The sequence below is a fragment of the Alexandromys fortis genome, unplaced genomic scaffold, assembly GCF_014885135.2.
Source record: "Alexandromys fortis isolate MF-2015 unplaced genomic scaffold, M_Fortis_MF-2015_v1.1 scaffold_80, whole genome shotgun sequence".
NCBI classification, from domain to species: Eukaryota; Metazoa; Chordata; class Mammalia; order Rodentia; family Cricetidae; genus Alexandromys; species Alexandromys fortis.
In genome coordinates, this window is record NW_026068174.1 from 7,120,723 (window position 1) to 7,137,483 (window position 16,761).

Consider the following 16,761-nt stretch of genomic DNA (forward strand, 5'->3'; position numbering starts at 1 on the left):
ATTTCCAACTTGAACTCTTGCTCAGCAGCTGGCGAGAGCTGTCATGGCCTTTCAGAAAAGCCAGTGTGAGGGTCTCCTCCTGGGTGTGTGTCTGAGGGACAGCTGTAACGACACCCCACTGCAGAGCTGGGAGCCGAGTCCAGGGAACCCCTCAGGAAATCTGAAGAGTTTTCCAACTCACGCTCTTCCCACCAGGCACCCAGGAGTCCCTGAACATCCCTGAACTCATGTGGCCCTTCGAAATAAAGCAGAGATGGGGAGGGGTGAAAGCTTGCTGTGGTTACCTAGGGATGTGTGGTTCTTTTCATTGCGATGATTGACAGTGGGCTGGGGGAGGGATATTAACTGGGTCCAGGACCAAGAGAGACTTCCCTTTGAGTGTGGTGCTTCTGTTGTGAGAGAAGTAAACGTTGTGAGGAAACAGGGAAAGTTCCAGGCCTAGGAAACAACACACGCAAAGGTCCTGAGGTGGAAGAACCATGGCATACAGAGAGGCTGACAGGAGGCAGGTGTGGTTTGAGTGCAGAGTGTTGGGGGTACAGAGTGAAAAAGGCAAAGAGGTGGCTGGGATCAGACAGGATAGGGCCTGGCCCTCCAAGACCCCCCTACAAGACTGGGAAATGGTGGGTCCCACATTGCCTCCTAACAATGCTGACACCGGGCGATGGGTACAAACCCACACCTTACAGGAATTCTCATTATGGACTCCGAACCACAGTGCCCAGGCTGTGTCTCCACCATTCTCGTGGGGGCTTTGTGGGCACCCTGGGGTCCTGCCGCAGTGGGCAGCCTCATCTCCAGCCACACTTTTCCTCCTAAGGCTGCAGACAGGCTGGTCTGTACACACCTACCAGACGGAGAAGCAAAGGAGGAACCAGTGTCTGAGCCCCGCGGAGCTGGAGGTCATCCTGCAGGTCATTCAGAGAGCAGAGCGGCTGGACATCCTGGAGCAGCAGAGGATCGGGTGAGCCAGTCAGCAGCTCCAGCAAGAAAGCCAGGGCACTGAGCAGGGAGGCTGCAGGGCGTCTGCGGGGTACCAGTCAGCCACAGTCAGCTTCTCATCCGGCCCCCTGGAATGTAGACAGCTGGGAACTGGATATTATCATGATCCCGGACCCCAGACTGTGGGAATGAGCCCAGGGAGCGGTTTGGATTTGGTCTCTGCGTATCCCCTGCCAGCTGCAGCTCAGTCAAGGGATGCACTCAAGTGGAGGCTGTTCATTGCCTCGCCCTACCGTGGCCCCAGCAGGAGGAGCCCTCCAGTATGTCCTCAGCTCCTCTCCTGGTCACTAACACCCAGGACTCAGCCACCCACCCTTTTGGTGTGCCTTTTTATTGCTGTTTGATTTGGAAGACCTCAGGAAAGTGCAATTGCACTCCGCTGCTTTGGACAGGAGCTCGGTTTGTCCTGATCTTGTTATTTTTTTCTGTTCATCTTTTCCCATTAGTTCCATGATCATTTTTTAAAATCAGACACAGTAGAAAGGCCGCTTTAGAAGGCGATGGTCCCACTAGAAAGATGACTGCCGCGCCAGCGGCCTCTTGTATGAGCCTCAATCACACAGACAGGCCATTATCTTGTCAGTACAAATAGGGATTACGTCAGAACGGCTGGGTCTTTCTTTTTTTCATCTAACCTGACTTCTCGCAGATCGCTTCCCCAAGGGTCCTGCCAGGCTCTGGGCTAGCAATAAATGCTGGTGATCGACCCCCACCCCATTTCCAGGATGGTGAGCAGGGGAGGCTCCTACCGGCTCCCCCAGGTTGTGGAAGCACTTTTTAGATGCCCTCAGCCAGCAGGCCACTGTCTCAGGAAGTCCCTTTCGTGGTCTGGTGTCACCCTAAGTGCTGAGCTGCAGGCATTAGGCCCAGAAGCAATACTGCATGCTGAGTCGTATGGAGGAAGTGTGTCCTCTATGTGAAGCGTGGATACATGACATGGATTGACAAGAGGGTTCCTGAGAGCAAGCGGGTCATGCCAGGCTAGAACTGGGTTTGCCCCCAGGCCCTACAGGTCCCCAGATGGACAACAATGCCAATATATGGAAACCAGAGGTGGTCACCGTGGGGCATGCAAATGGGAGTGACCTCACCGTGGGGCGCAGATGGGAATGGCTGCACTGATGAACTAGATATCCCGTGTCCCCCTTAGCAACATCCTGTCACCTCAAGAAAGTACAGGCCTATGGTGAAGGGGGCACTTACCAGGCAGGTTTGGAGGTGGACCCAAGCTCTTCTTCTTGGGAGCTTCATGACTCAGCAAGCCACTTCCTGTTTCCTCGACTCCAGTCTTCTCTGAAGCAGGAAGTGTAGTTTCCTCCTCCTAGGGTAGAGGTGGCCATCAGAGGGTTTGATGTGGCCACACACTACTCTTCATCCATTCAGGAGTTTCCACTGAGCGTCCGCTGGGTACCAGAAATAGAGTGGCCGGCAAACCAAACAGTTCCATGGAGGCTGTAGTTACATAGCAGGAGGTGGGGGAGGAGAGGGGGGGTCTCGGTGGAAGGGGTACCTGTCCAGGCTCAGCTGGGTCCCTGGGTGCTCAGCATTGGACAGTTTCAAAGAAGAGTTTTGTTGTTTTGTTTTTGTTTTTGTTTTTCTCTGCTTCTGGAGCTTCTGACCCACCTGGGTGCTCTGACCCAATACCAACAGTCCCTCCCCTACCAGGCCTTCAATACTACCCTCTGGGATGAAGCTCCAGGCCGCCAGCCTTTTGAGAGAGGTTCTCCTCCTCCTGGCTTCCTCCTTTCCACTCTCGTCATTATCCCAGATTTCCACAGGAGCTTAGAAAAATGTCACTTGGGTCAAATTCCCTTTAAACTCTTCAGTGGCTACAGATTGAAACCAAACTCCAGCCTGTGACCTGAAAATCTCTGGGATTTGCCTTAGCCCCTGCTCTTCTCTGGCTTCTGGGACATTTCTCAGGCCTCGGTGTTTTCAGAGTGCCCTTCCCTGGTCTCCACCTACTACTCTGCCTCTGGCCCCTCATCTGTCTTCTTGTCCCCTCACTCTTGGCTTGCTCTCTTGCTCGTGAGTTTCTCCCTTTGTCGAATCTAAGTTCCAGGAGAGCCGGGACTGTGTGTGCTATCTGGCCTGTTTGCTACCATCTTCCCAGTGTCCTGTACATCCTAGGTGTTCAGTTAATGGCAAGTTAACAGGTGACTGGGAGTTAGCCAGGGGAAGGGGTGAGAGAACGGCACGTATGCTTAGACGCCAACAGCAGCTGTGCCTATGTAGTCTCCGGGTTAGGGACAGGGAGGACATTCCCTCTGACTCTGTACCCTGTGTTGCAGGCGTCTGGTGGAGCGGCTGGAGACGATGCAGCGGAACGTGTTGGGCAATGGCCTCTCCCAGTGTCTACTCTGCGGGGAGGTCTTGGGCTTCCTGGGCAGCGCCTCTGTGTTCTGCAAAGACTGCAGGAAGGTAAGCCTCGCTCTAGCCTTGCTGATCAGCTCCCCAGCACAGGTCGGCTTTGCCGCCCCGTGGCTTTGCTCCCCCCGTTTTACACATGTGCATCTGTATGTTTTTGCATGTGGTGATATCGTTTGCTTTTTGGCAAGAAGAGTGGATGGTTTGGCTTCTATAGAGATAGCTCTGAGGAGAGTGAGAGCTGGTACAAATCCCACTCCTATTGCAGCCATCAGACCTCAGAGAATTGGTCTGGTATCTCATGCCTTGTCTTCTCAATCTGGAAAATAGGGGCAATTATCACATGTACTCCAGTGAACTGAGGATCAGATACATCAGGTGCAAAACTCATAAAGCCTTACCTAGTGTCCTGCTGTGGTGTGCACGCCTTTAGTCCCAACATTCAGGAGGCAGAGGCAGGCAGATCTACAGAGGGAGTTCCAGAACAACCAAGACTACACAGAGAAACCCTGTTTCAAAAAACAAAAACAAAAACCCTTGCCTAGTCTAGACAGCCAGGAAATGTTAGGCACAATGTCTCAAACAAAGACAAAAACCCTTACCTAGCACAGACAGCCAGGACATGTGAGTAGCACTAGGCCTGTGCTTCTGTTCTGGCTGCTGTTCTCCTGATGCCAGGGCGAAAGGCCTTCGCAAGAGCAAATAGATTTTCTCCATTTCTTACATTAAACTATGCCACATAGTAAATCACTTCATAATGAGAGCGAGACTTTTTTTTCAATTTTATTTTATGTGCATTAGTGTTTTGCCATGGGTTTCGGGTCCCCTGGAACTGGAATTACAGATGGCTGCAAGATGCCATGTGGGTGCTGGGAACTGAACCCAGGTCCTGTGCAAGAGCAGTCAGTGCTCTTAACTGCTGAGCCATCTTTCCAGTCCCCAAGCCCAAGACTTTTTACTAGTCTGACTTTATTATTTCCCAGAGAATAATGTACCTTCCAATGTTCACATTTATTTTGGATCTCAGTTTTACTTGCTGTCCTTTGGGGCCTGTTATTTTTTTTCTCTCCCTGGCAGAAACTCTTCTAGATTATTCCTCTTCCAGCTGTAACTGTGCTGTGCAGTGATGAACACCTGGCTCCCCTTTGCTGCCTCCCCAGCTCAGAGACGCTGTTGCCTCCCCCCCATCCCCCCCACCCCCGCCCCGCACCTTTTCCAGCTTCCCCCTCGTTTTGCTGGCCCCACCCTCAAGCAGCTCCATTTGCATTGGTCATTGTTTTGAGCTTGAAGTTCTTCATTATTATTATTATTATTATTATTAATTGTATTTATTTATATCTTGTGTGTATTGGTGTTTTTTCTGCATCTATGCCTGTGTGAGGGTGTTGGATCCGCTGGAACTTACAGATGGTTAAGAACTGCCATGAGGGTGCTGGGAATTGAGCCTGAGTCCTCTGGAAGAGCAGACAGTGCTCTTAACCACTGAGCCATCTCTCCAGCCCCAAGCTTGGAGTTCTTAAAGTAAACAAGATGGAGGAAAAAGCATCTTTTCTCTTAAGATGACAAGCCTCTGTCAACTAAAGTGGTTTGGGGATTAATCATTCCTGGGAAGGACAAATAGGATAGAAACTGAGGGGTGGGGTGGGTGGTGAACCCCGAGAAGACAGTAGAGGTGGGCAGGCCGGAGCAGGAAACATGGACTGGAAACATTAAGTCCTTTGCAGCCTTGACAAGGGCATCTTCAGTGGCATCCCAAAGCTAACTGTGAAAGAGGTTAATGTACCAGGTGATTACGTGGGAAAGCTAGAGTCAGAGGCACAGGCCCTCCCCACTCTCTATTGGTAATCCTAGTCTAATGGGCACAACAGATCATCCAGACTGATCATCCGAGCACAGCAGAGGGTGGTGGAGACCACACGTGGTGGCGTGGAAACCTGGGAATGCCTTGCTCCCAGGACTGGGGCCAGGTGGGTGATGTTTTGTGACTTCTCCTCCCTGCCTCTGCGGCCCCAGCAGCAGGTTTCCTCCTCCTCTCTCTCCACCTCACAACGACTCTAAAGAGTCCAGGTTTGAGGGACCATGACGGGCAGTGCCGTATCTCTTTCCCTGGGAACGTCCTGGCCTCTTCCACAGAGCGAGCTGCGGTCCCTACCCTAGTTATCAAAGAGTTAATGCCAGCTGCTCCTCAGAGAGCCATTGCCTAGGCAACGGACTGTCCCAGGGGAGGGCCTCAGCTGGATGAGGGCTGTGGGAGAGATGCTCTCCCGACTCCCCTCCCCCTCTGCCCAGTGCCCTGGGGCTGGACTGGTCGCTGGCTAGAGGGCATTTATCCGTTCTGTGTTCTTACTCTGCCAGCAGGAAGGAGACTGAGTGCTGGGCTGACAGAAATTTGTTCAGGGTAAAGGCGGGGGAGGGGATAGTAGATTGAGGGCAATGGGAGGTTTGGACGAGTTTCTTCTTATGTCCTCAAGAAGACTGGGCTACCCAATCATAGGTAACCATTTATTTAAGTTTTGAGTTTTTGAGACAGGGTCTCTTTGTGTAGCTCTGACTGTCCTAGAACTCTCTCCGTAGACCAGGCTGGCCTCAAACTCACAGAGATCCGCCTGACTCTGCCTCCCGAGTGCTGGGGTTAGAGGGGTGTGCAGCCGCCGCCACCGCCCGGCTGACCATTCTTTAATAGTAGAGGGTCCACCGTGCACAGGCTGGTTCCAGGGATAGACAGACCCTTGCTGTCATTGAAACTGTTTTCCCAGCATAGCAGAAAAGGAACAACAGGCAAATTTTAAGTGAGTAAACACAAAATAATGCAGGAAGACCAAGGCTGTGTACCGGGTGGGGACAACGATGTGACTTTGGCTGTGAAGGGGGCACTTCTCTGAACTGAGCCTGGACACAGGCAAGAGTCAGTCCTGTAAGGATCTGTGTGGACAGATCTGGGCAGAGGGAACTGCAGGCACAAAGATTCTGGGGCAGAAGTAGCTTAAGGAGCTAATTAAAGTATCTGGAACAGAGGAGGCGGGGAATGCGCTTGGGCCAGTTCCCACAGAACCTCAGGGCCAGGAGCTGGAATTCTCTTATGAGACTGAGTACTGAGCATGGCATGCAGCCCTGAGGAGTGGGATACAGTCTAAGTGTCTTCGTGTTTTTGACCCTATGTGTGTGTGTGTGTGCTCTGTGAGTGCAAGTGCCACACCGGCCAGCAGAGGGCAGAAGATCCTCTGGAGCTGGAGTGTTAAGTTGTGAGACGCCATACAGTGGCTGGAACTTGAACCCTGGTCCTGTGGAAGAGCAGCCAGTGCTCTTAACCACCGAGCCACCTCTCCAGCCCCTGCTGTGTGTTTTTAAGGGATGGTTCTAGTTGCTGAAGGCCAAATAGACTGCAGAGAGACACAGAGAGCAAGCCTGGCGGCAAGCTTGGTGGTGATGGCTGCCATAGGCGGAATGATGGACTTAGGGGACGGGGCATCATGGGCCAAAGTTTAGGTAACTGAGTTGATAACTTGGGTACCTTTGCAATTCTCAGTATTGGTGTCAGGCTGGCAGGGACCCTGTTAGGATGATGATGCCTGTGAGCCCTACAGCACCCAGGAACAGTCTGTGTGGTACCCGGGGTGAGGGGACTCTAGAAGGGGAATTCTTCTCTCAGTCCTGACTGCCAAGGTGGATGGGCAGTATTCACTAGAGTGACAGACATATCACCAACATCCCACTGCTATTGTGACCTAGAGTTCCCAGGACTTAGCAGCCAGGATTGCTGTCTGGAAGGGATAGTCTCCTAAGAACAAAAGGTGCGTGTGCTTGGGCAGGCTGAAGAGAAAGGATGCTGGGGAGATCCCTGGCATTGGAAGTGTCCAAGCCAGACTTCTTGGGGGAGGACAGATCCTCAGGTGCTTCTGGGGACACGGATGCCTCTCCAGCAAGATCTCTGGCAGTGTTCAGCAGTCACAAGCTGATGCACGCACAGGTGGGAGGCACAGCAGCCCTAGGCTGTAGTCCTCTGTAATTGGGTGCGCGCTCTCTCTCTCTTTCTCTCTCTCTCTCTCTTTCTCTCTCTCTCTCTCTCTCTCTCTCTCTCTCTCTCTCTCTCTCACACACACACACACACACACACACACACACACACACACACACACGGGGTGGGGCGCTGGCTGCCTGCCCTCATTTCCCCCACTGTTGTGGGAAGGGAGAGGGGCTGACTGGTTAATTAAAGAGGCCTGGTACTCCTAATTGCCTCCGATCTGAGTCAGCCAGCCTTCAGCCTAATTGAGAGACTGACTTTCTAGCCATGGGAGGCTGCGCTTGTCTGCAGGATGACCATCTGAAGCCAGGACAGTTCTGTCACCAGTCTAAGGAAGCAGTCTGAGCTTTTCCTGGTCTCTGCCAAATGGGTCTCACAGTGTGGGCCCAGGAGAGTCAGCCTGACACAGCCTAGATGCCATGCGCTGAGTCGGGGAAGCAGTCTGAGGTTAGCCTGCGTTTTTCCCCAGTCCCTGAGCAAAAGTGGCCCCAGCCCAGCATAGGGGAACACTGTAGGGGCAGGGCATGGGCCACACCCGATCCCTCCTGCCACAGGCTCCAGACTATTTTGCTCCAAGGAGGATCTGTGTCTTGCTGCAGAGACTGGCAGTAACCCCCCAGGCTGGGAAGAGGCTGTGCCATGTCCCCTGAGCCACAGACTCCATTCTGTCCAGGATGAGGGACTTGTGGCTGCTGAGCAAGGGAGGAACAGATGGCACTTCCTTGTCACCCTCCAGCCTGCCTGTAGCCTGGGCAGTCTAAGGAAGCAGAGTCCCTTCCTGCCCTCCCCATCACCTTTCTTATCTGTTCCCAGCCTTCCTCTCTTAGATGCCCAGGTACTTTCCACTGGCTGGTGGTAGCGCTTCCTGTAAAGTCTGCTGACTCTGAGCAGGGACTCGTGTGCTCCTGCCAAGATTTAGGAGTCCTCCCTAGTTAGTCCTCAGAGAGCACCTCCTAAAGGAGTCAAAGAATTCAGGTGCTGGCTGCTCAAAGTGCAGGCTGAGGACCAACCAGAGGCACAGACATTCCCCCTGCATCCCCGCCGCCGAGAGTGCAAACTCTCAGCCCCCCTGCGACCCCTGAGCCAGAATCGACTTTCCACCAGATTCGTTAAGCATGTCTTTAAGTGTTATCCGTACCACAGCGTGTTCCTGTTGGAATTCCTCTCCCTTGTGAAGGGACCGACCTTCCGAGGCGTCTATCTGACCATACTTGGTTGATGGATTCATCTGTGATGGACACTTGGGGGGCGGTCCCACATTGTGAACAAGTGGCTGTGTATGCGGCTATGCAGATCTCTCTGAGATCCCCCTCCCAAGGCCCTGGGAGTATATACCCAACAGAGGCCTCGCTGAATCCCGCAGTAGTTCACATGGTTTTCTGAGAAGTTGCCATACTGCTCTGCACAGTGGCCGACTGAATGATTTGACCTCCCACCACCCATGTGCGAGAGTCAGGAGGTGGCCAAGGTTTTTCGTTTGGTTTTGTTTTAAGCAGGGAGTTGGGAGTGTGCTGAAAGTTCCTAGTGGCTCCCATCCTGGACTACCTTTCCAAGCCTGGTGTTAAACACCTCGGCCCCTGGTGAGGAAGGAGAGAAACATGACGGCGGCAGCCAGCCGCCTTGAGTGATGGCATATTCATCCTCGCTGCCTCCAGATTGGCCTCGCTGTGTCCTTTCTCCTCCTCGGCCTAATTCAATGCGGAAGACGTGTGTTTGTGCCTTATTACAAAGATGGATTCTTTCATTGAGCGGCTGATGTTTCCTAAATTCCCGGAAAAAGTCACTTAATTCCTCCGCCCTGAGGGGCCGCTCTGGCTGCTTGCCTGTCGCCAAGGCTGTTTGGCAGGGATTGACTTGGCTCCTGTTGTCAGGATCAGAGGATTGGACCAGACACCAAGCTACATCTTGGAACATCCACCTCGCCTGGGGTTGGCAAGCAGAACATCTCCATTAAGGGACACTCGTCTTGCCTGGTGCCTGCAGCCAGGCTTTTCTTCCCCTAAATATAGGAACTGCCACTCAGTTCAGTTCAGAGCTCGTTCTATCCACCCTGTCCTGTCGCCGGCACACCGCTGACCTTCGACTCTGGGTCATCTAGACAGAAGCAGGTGGCTGTGGCCCAGTGGGCCAGTTAATGCCCATAGCTCCATGGACGCCCGCATGTCAGTTCTGCAACTCTGGACATTGTGCCCATCTGACTTCCAGGGGGGAGGCGGGGATGCCAGCCTGCCCGATCCCCCCAATCTCATATGGATGAGGGAGAGCTGTAGAAGAGGAAGGCAAAAGGAGGCCCGAGAATAGATAACGGGGGGAAGCTGAGCAGCCTCCACTGATGGGGAGCAATGCTAGGCGGGGTGAGAAAGATGCCCAGCAGGGCCTGGCTAGAGCAGCCATGGCTCTGGAGAGGCACAGGGATGGTGGGCACTTGGTATAGTTGGTGGTTTGGGTAACTGGGAGACTGAGATGAGAAGGGAGAAAGAAAGGCTGAGGTTGGGGGAGAGAGGATGACAAGGGGCGGGAGGATGGCATCAGAAAACAGAGGGAGGGGCCAGGCTGAGGCATCTGCCTCAATAGAGCCACCCAGGGAAACCCAGCAGTTCTGAGGCCTTTGAGAGAGGCCAAGTCCACACAAACCTCTCTGGGAGATTCAGGGGGACTGTGGTGCACTGGCAGAAACACCAGGATAGACACCCAGAAATAAGGAAGAACAGTTATGAAACAAGTTCAAGTTATTGGGGGCTGGGGATGAGGCTCAGCTGCCAGAGTTCTTGACTAGTGTGCCCAGCAATACATAAAAGTTGTCATGGTGGTCATCTTTAGTTATACTGCAAGTTCAAGGCCAGTCTGGGCTGCATAAGACTCTCTTTCTCTCTCTCTGGCTCTTATAAAAAGTCAAGGATATTTATTTTCTGAGGTCATGAGACAGGAATTCTGCTCCTAGCCACTGGAGCTCTGGTGTGAAGGTCAGGGTGCTGACTACATGCTGGGTGGACCAGGAAGCTGGAGTCTGTGATCACAAAATGCTCGATTACCTTACTTAGTGTTTCACACAGCAGTGTGCCTGTCTCTGAGCCTGCTGGGTGCTGACCAGGCCTGCAGAAGCAGCCACACGAGGCCAGCCCACCAGGCTGCGAGACCTCAGGGAGGAGGAAGAGCATTAACAATTTACGTGGAATTTACTGTCTTTTTTAAAAAGCTTCCAATGTCTCCGTGCCAGGCCCCCTTACCCACTTTATCACCAGAGCCACCTTGGGAGTCAGGTGAAGAAAGGGACACAAGTGGAGGGTGAAGTTCTTCTCCAAGTAGGGTGTTAACGGCCTCACCTAGCGGACTGTGTCTGAGCACAGGTGCCTGCCGTGCAAAGGTCAAGGCAAGAGAAGTAAGCAAGGGCATGTGGCCTGCCAGTTGACATTTCCATGACGTGATATCTTAAAGGATCCAATGTTGCAGTGTCAGCTTCTCAACACAGTAAGTGAGCTAGGACCAGTTGCTGGGCACCTGTCGTGTGTGGCTGTGTCACCCAGGTTGGAGTGGGGCAAAATTGAGAAGGGACCACCCTGTGACCCCACAAATCTGTCCAGTGGGGCATGAGGAATAGAGGAATAAAAACAGAGACCATGCGCTGAGCCTTCTCAGCACCTAGGAGCTGTCCTCGGCAGCAAGCAGGCTGCTCCTGGCTTGGCCACCAAGACCTAAAGGCAGACTCTTACCCTAGCCTGAGCTTTCAGACTAAGTCCCAACCCCACCAATGCCTGTACTCAGGCTTCAACTCTATTTCCAAAACCTGTGACCCCTGCCACTTCCCTGGCCATATGCCAGCTAGTCGGAGTCTGCTGTGAACAGGCTGCTGGACCTGGTCCTCCCCTACACCAAGGACCAAGAGCTGGTAGCACTACATCAGGGGTCCCTCTTGCTTTGGACGAGCCATGAGCTAGAGTGGATTTGACAAGAAATGAAGACAAATACAGAGAGAAGCTTGAGAGGGGAGAACATTATCTCTCTGGGCTTATCAGAGCACAGTCAGGCCTACATTGCTTATTGTCCAGCAGTGGCAGAGCTGAGCAGTGACAGGACTTGCTTCCTGGTCCTCCCTTTCCTAGCCTAGAGCCCCTGGTGGCTCCAGAGGGTAAGAAGGGGTCTTGCCCAGCATGAGACCCTGACTTCATCATCAGTACTGCAGAAAACAAAAGAGATGTGGAAAGGGAGGAGCCTTCTCCCCTGGTTATGGTGGGGCCTAGGCAAGGTGTGCAAGTCGGATGGTTGAGCCCCAGCAGCTTAAAGACTCAGCGAGGTAGTGCTTGAGACTTGTGTTTTCCCGGATTCCGTACTATGCAGGGTATGGGACGCAGGACTTCAAGCTTGCTAGACAAGCCCGCTGTCACTGAGCTACACTCCTGGCCCCTCTTCCTGGACTCTTACAAGATAATCAATACTATTGCCTACTAGTTAGAGCACTGGATTCAGTTGCCTATATTCTCCTGTCTCCATTTTCTCACCTGGATATTGGGGGGTAATCGAAGTTCCTGCCCTGGGCTGGGGTTATGGGGGTTGAAATGAGCTAGGCATGAGATCTGCTCTTAGAGACGGTGTCTCGTGCACAGCAGCCACAGCTGGAGAATTGTAAAGCATTTGTAGGTAAAATATTAACCCAACCCAGATCCTTCCCTTTCAAATGGTTGGCCTGGAACTTACTGTGTGGCCGAGGATGGGCTTGAGTTTCTAATCTTCCCACCTCCACCTCCCATAGGCCTCTGCCTACCTCTACTCCAGTGCCTGTTTTCTTTTTTCTTTTTTTAATATTTATTTATTTATTATGTATACAATATTCTGTCTGTGTGTATGCCTGCAGGGCAGAAGAGGGCACCAGACAACATTACAGATGGTTGTGAGCCACCATGTGGTTGCTGGGAATTGAACTCAGGACCTTTGGAAGAGCAGGCAATGCTCTTAACCTCTGAGCCATCTCTCCAGCCCAAGTGCCTGTTTTCTTGATGGGATTAAATGTATTCCTCATTCTGCGATTCCCTTTGTTTATATTTTCACTTCATACCACATCAGAATTCCCCCCCACACACACACACAGGCAAAAAAATAATCTGATTCTGTTTTTAGGAACTATGTAATAATTATAAGGGAATTTTACACCCTTCTCTGTAGCCACTCCTTCCCAGACTACTCACAGCCTGCTGGGGCGTAGACTGGAGTGTACTGAATAGGTGAATAAATGCCCACCCTCTTTGCTGATGCTTTCTCTTTTTCTTCTTCTTCGAGACAGGGTTTCTCTGTGTTGCTTTGGTTCCTGTCCTGGAACTAGCTCTTGTAGACCAGGCTGGCCTCGAACTCCCAGAGATCCGCCTGCCTCTGCCTCCCGAGTGCTGGGATTAAATGAGTGTGCCACCACTGCCCAGCTTGATGCCCGCCTTCTTAGATGGCAGACATTTCCCATCCTGTTCCCTTAGTGTGCCTCTCTCCTGGGACCCACAGGCCTGCAGCCTGCCTCCTGCCTTCTGCCAACACATATATACCCATCCACGTCTGAAATCCAGGTGGTACAGTTCAAGTTTATTTCCAGAAGGCTCCTTGGTCCTTCTGTGGGGGTGGGTGGGAACCCCGTTGTCTAAGTCTATCTGCATCTACCCTCTTGCACCCACAGCTACTAGGCTATATCTAATCACAGCTGTCCTTTCTGTGTGACCTTAGATGAAAAGCCACCCCCCCACACACACATCATCCCTCTACTCCACTCTAAGACCTCTGTGACAGGAAAGGACCACACCAGACAGTAGCCTAGGCTCTTTAGCAGATCCATCCTGTGAGCTCAGACGCACCCAGGTCCCATCCGCAGAGGGGGACCTGTGTGCAACAGGGCACCTGGGAGCGAAGCACACCCCCCCACACCTCTGTGGCACCTGAGTGTTCTTCGGGGGCACTAAAGCCACTCTAGTTCATTTCCTGGCCATCAGGAGGAACCCACGTAGGTTGCTCTGGGCTCTGAGAGTCTGGGCTCTGAGAGTGAGTCCCTCTGTCTCTTGATATTGCTGTGAAGTCCTGAGTCCCCCACTATCCACAACTATCACATAACAGGCAAAAGGCAGTGTTTAGAATGGAGACGCTCAGCTCAGTTTAGATGTCGCCGCCATAGCTTGTGATAAGGGAAGAGAGTAGAAGGCATGCAGGAGACCTCTGAAAGAGGGAGTCATGCGTGCTAGTGCCATGAGTGCTAGAACCTTGCAGATGGGGTTCCCCGATGCCAGAAGCAACCACAGCACCCATGGAGGATTATAGAGTAGGGAGTGACACCCAACACTGACTCCCTAAGGCAGTGCCTGAGGCCTTGCCCTGGTTTGTCACAATGATCTGCACATGTCTGGACAACAGATAGACTTTGCAGAGGTCTGGTTTGAGTCATTCCGAGGCTTAGGCCCTCACCAAGTGGATAAGAGATCCTATAACCCAAGGGTGGGAAGCAGAACCTGCCTGGCTCTGTGGGTCTCTCTGTTGAGTCACAGTAACACCCCGCTGCACCCGCCATCCAGTGGCCTCTGGCTGCTGCAGATGCAGCCTCTTCCTCCAGATCTGGTGGGTAGAGTCGCCGCATAAGGGCTTCAGCAGCAGGAAGAGCACTGGCCAATCTATTTAGCAGCTCTTAGCGAGGTAATTCTGTGCATTCGCTTGTCCTCTGTTGTGGTAAATAGCAGATAATGATGTTCCCAGTCGACGATGCGGCTCAGTGCCAGGCACTGCCCCTCTCCAGTTGCCTTGCCAACTGCTACGCTTCAGCGGCCTGCACTTCTTCCTTGCACTCCCATCGCCCCTTGGTTCTGGAAACTTCTCCCTACCCCTGTCAGCTGCTCACTGACCACAGCTCAGGGATGTGTAGCCAGTCCTTCTGCACCCTGGGAGTACCAGAGTAGCTCTGCGGATGGGGAAAGAACTGGTTCTCGTCCTCTAGGCTCCCTGTACCTCCGGCCTCAAAATCAGACAAAATCGGGTACATTCAGAATGGTATCGCTGGAGACCCTAGCCTCAAAATTAAAAAATCAAGGCCTGAGAACATAGCTCAATGGTAGATGGCTTTCCTCACATGAAAGAGGCCCTCGGCTCCATCCCTGACCCCACCTAAAAACAAGACAAAGAATTAGGGCTTTATGAGACATTTTGGGGGTTCTCTGGCCCCTTTCCTTTAAAACTTTTTCCTCCCTTTTATCCACCTCCGATGAGAGGGGCATTTCTTTCCAGGGATGTAGATGGAGAATCTGAGGCTGAGTGGAGAAGCTGGGCTTTTCCTTCTGAGAAACCACATTCAAATTCGAATAGGAGTATAGTTGGTCCTATAGAGCCCAGGGAAGGGCCATGCTGCTTGGGTAGGGTGCCCTTCCAGACTCCAATCACCGGTTCTACTTAACTTCCCTGCTGGCCCTCTCCGCCTGCCCTCTTGCATCTTCCTCCCCCCCCCCACCCCAAGTGTTCAGTGGCTTCCCACTGCTTATGGGATAAAGTCCAAATGCCTCCACATGGTGTCGTGGCCTCCAGTTCCTTCCCTGGCGGCGGCAAGTTGGTAATTGGCACTAATTCCACCCAGGGGGCCCTGTCTCCACCTGACCCTGATTGTCATTGCTTTCCGTGGAACTCTAGGCCTGCCACCTCCAGGGCCCCTAATTAGCCATTAGTGCCGTTGCCCCAAGATTGTTAGAAGCTCTGGGGTGTTTGTCTAGTCTGCTGAATTTTTCACAGGAAAACAAACAGTTCCCAAAAAGGCACCCACTGGTCACATCCGCAGAGCTGGAAGGGGGAGGATTAGTGTAATCTCTGGAGACCAGAGGGGCCCTTGCTGTTCCTCTAGGGCAAGGTAGAACTGACAAAGAAGAGCTGTCATGCTGGGGGCCTGTGGACTGGGGACTTTGGCCAGGGGTCTATGCTGGCTTTGTTTTGGGGAGGGGGTGCTATGAATTGGTCATTTTGGCCCACATCCACACTCTTCACTCTACCCTCTGTGGTCCAGCCTCTTTGGTCCAGCAGGCCTAGGGCTGCCTGAATGTGCTCTGGGTTCCTCCTGCTTCCCCAGACACTGGACCCAGGAGTAGTGGCCCTTCCCCCTTTTACATTGTCCATCCTATCAGCTGCATCCCTGTTTCCTCGAGTCTGGGACACACACACACACACACACACACACACACACACACACACACACGCCGGCTCAAGTCCCCTTCCTGACCAGCTGTCGCTGGTGCCTAGTGGGCCTCTGGAAGGGAGGCTAAGCTGTGCCTTCTCCCATCCCACCTGCCATCAAGCCTTTCTGCTACCTCTTCCTGGTCCCCAGAGTGCCATTTCCCTACAGTCTGCCCGCAGCTGCCTCTTACAGTTTCCTTTCCCTCACATAAGCATTTGCTGAGCACCCACCCAGGCTTGACGTCTCTGTCAGGGGGGGGGGGGGGAAGGGTGATTCCCCAGATGTGTGGGGATCAGCTAGACAGCAGATTCTCTAGTTGGAAGGTCTCCAGGCAGGGCCTGCAGGTCAGAGCTGGGTTCTACAAGGCTGCACCCACCTCTGGAGCACCAGGCCAGCAGCCGCATTCATCTCTTGGACTTATGCTGAGACAGCTCAGAGTTCAGGGAGATGTACTCCCTGGTTTGTTAGGAAGGACATTACAAAGCATTCAAATGAAAAGGTTTGGAGGGGGGAACAAAGCCTCTTTGTAGGAACTTCAGATGTTCCACTGTCCAGAAGCCTAGACCCCCACCCTTCTGGTTTCTGTGGAGGCCGACACTGACTGAATACATTGTTGGTCATGACACCTGATTTGATTTTCAGCTCTTTCCTCTGAGTCTGTCTGACTGAGGTGTGGGGAACACAGTCCCAACCCTCTAACCATGCCCTGTCTTTTTGGTGACCAGCCCATTTCTGAGTTGTCTTAGAAGTCGCCAGCCACCTCTTTAGCATATGAAAAGATTTTTCTCTTTCATTTCCTTTTTTCTTAGTACATAGCCCAGACTGTGCTCTTGCTTCCAACCTCCCCAGTGCTGGGATTATGTGTGGGCGTGCCACCAGGCCCAGTTTCAAAAGCTGCTCTTGGGCTACTGTGGTGGCTCGGTGGGTAAAAGCCTTTGCCGTACATGCCTGAAAACCTGAGTTTCCCTCCCCAGAACCCACGCTGAAAACCAGAAACAGTAATCCCAGTGCACCTACCGTGAGCTAGGAGGTGCCTCTTGGCGAGAGATTGCCAGAGGGAGGCCTGAGTCACCAGGACCTGAGGCCGGAATTAGCCTTGGGTAGGGATCACTTTCCTTTTGTGGGCAATGTCTACCTGGAAAGTTTTTCTTCAACTTATCCACTTGTGTTCCCTGGCCCCCTAAGAACCAGCGGCACCCAG

General features: G+C 52.7%; 1 protein-coding gene across 7 annotated transcripts in view; it reads left to right on the plus strand.

Annotated features, from left to right (window-relative positions):
- Positions 1-16,761, plus strand: part of Rph3al (rabphilin 3A like (without C2 domains)) — a 140,192-nt gene that overhangs the window by 62,036 nt on the left and 61,395 nt on the right. For all 7 annotated transcript variants that reach the window (XM_050128853.1, XM_050128857.1, XM_050128859.1 and 4 more), the window contains exons 3-4: positions 821-964; positions 3,294-3,423. In XM_050128853.1, coding sequence (XP_049984810.1) covers positions 821-964; positions 3,294-3,423 — 274 coding nt within the window. The remainder of the gene's footprint in view (positions 1-820; positions 965-3,293; positions 3,424-16,761) is intronic.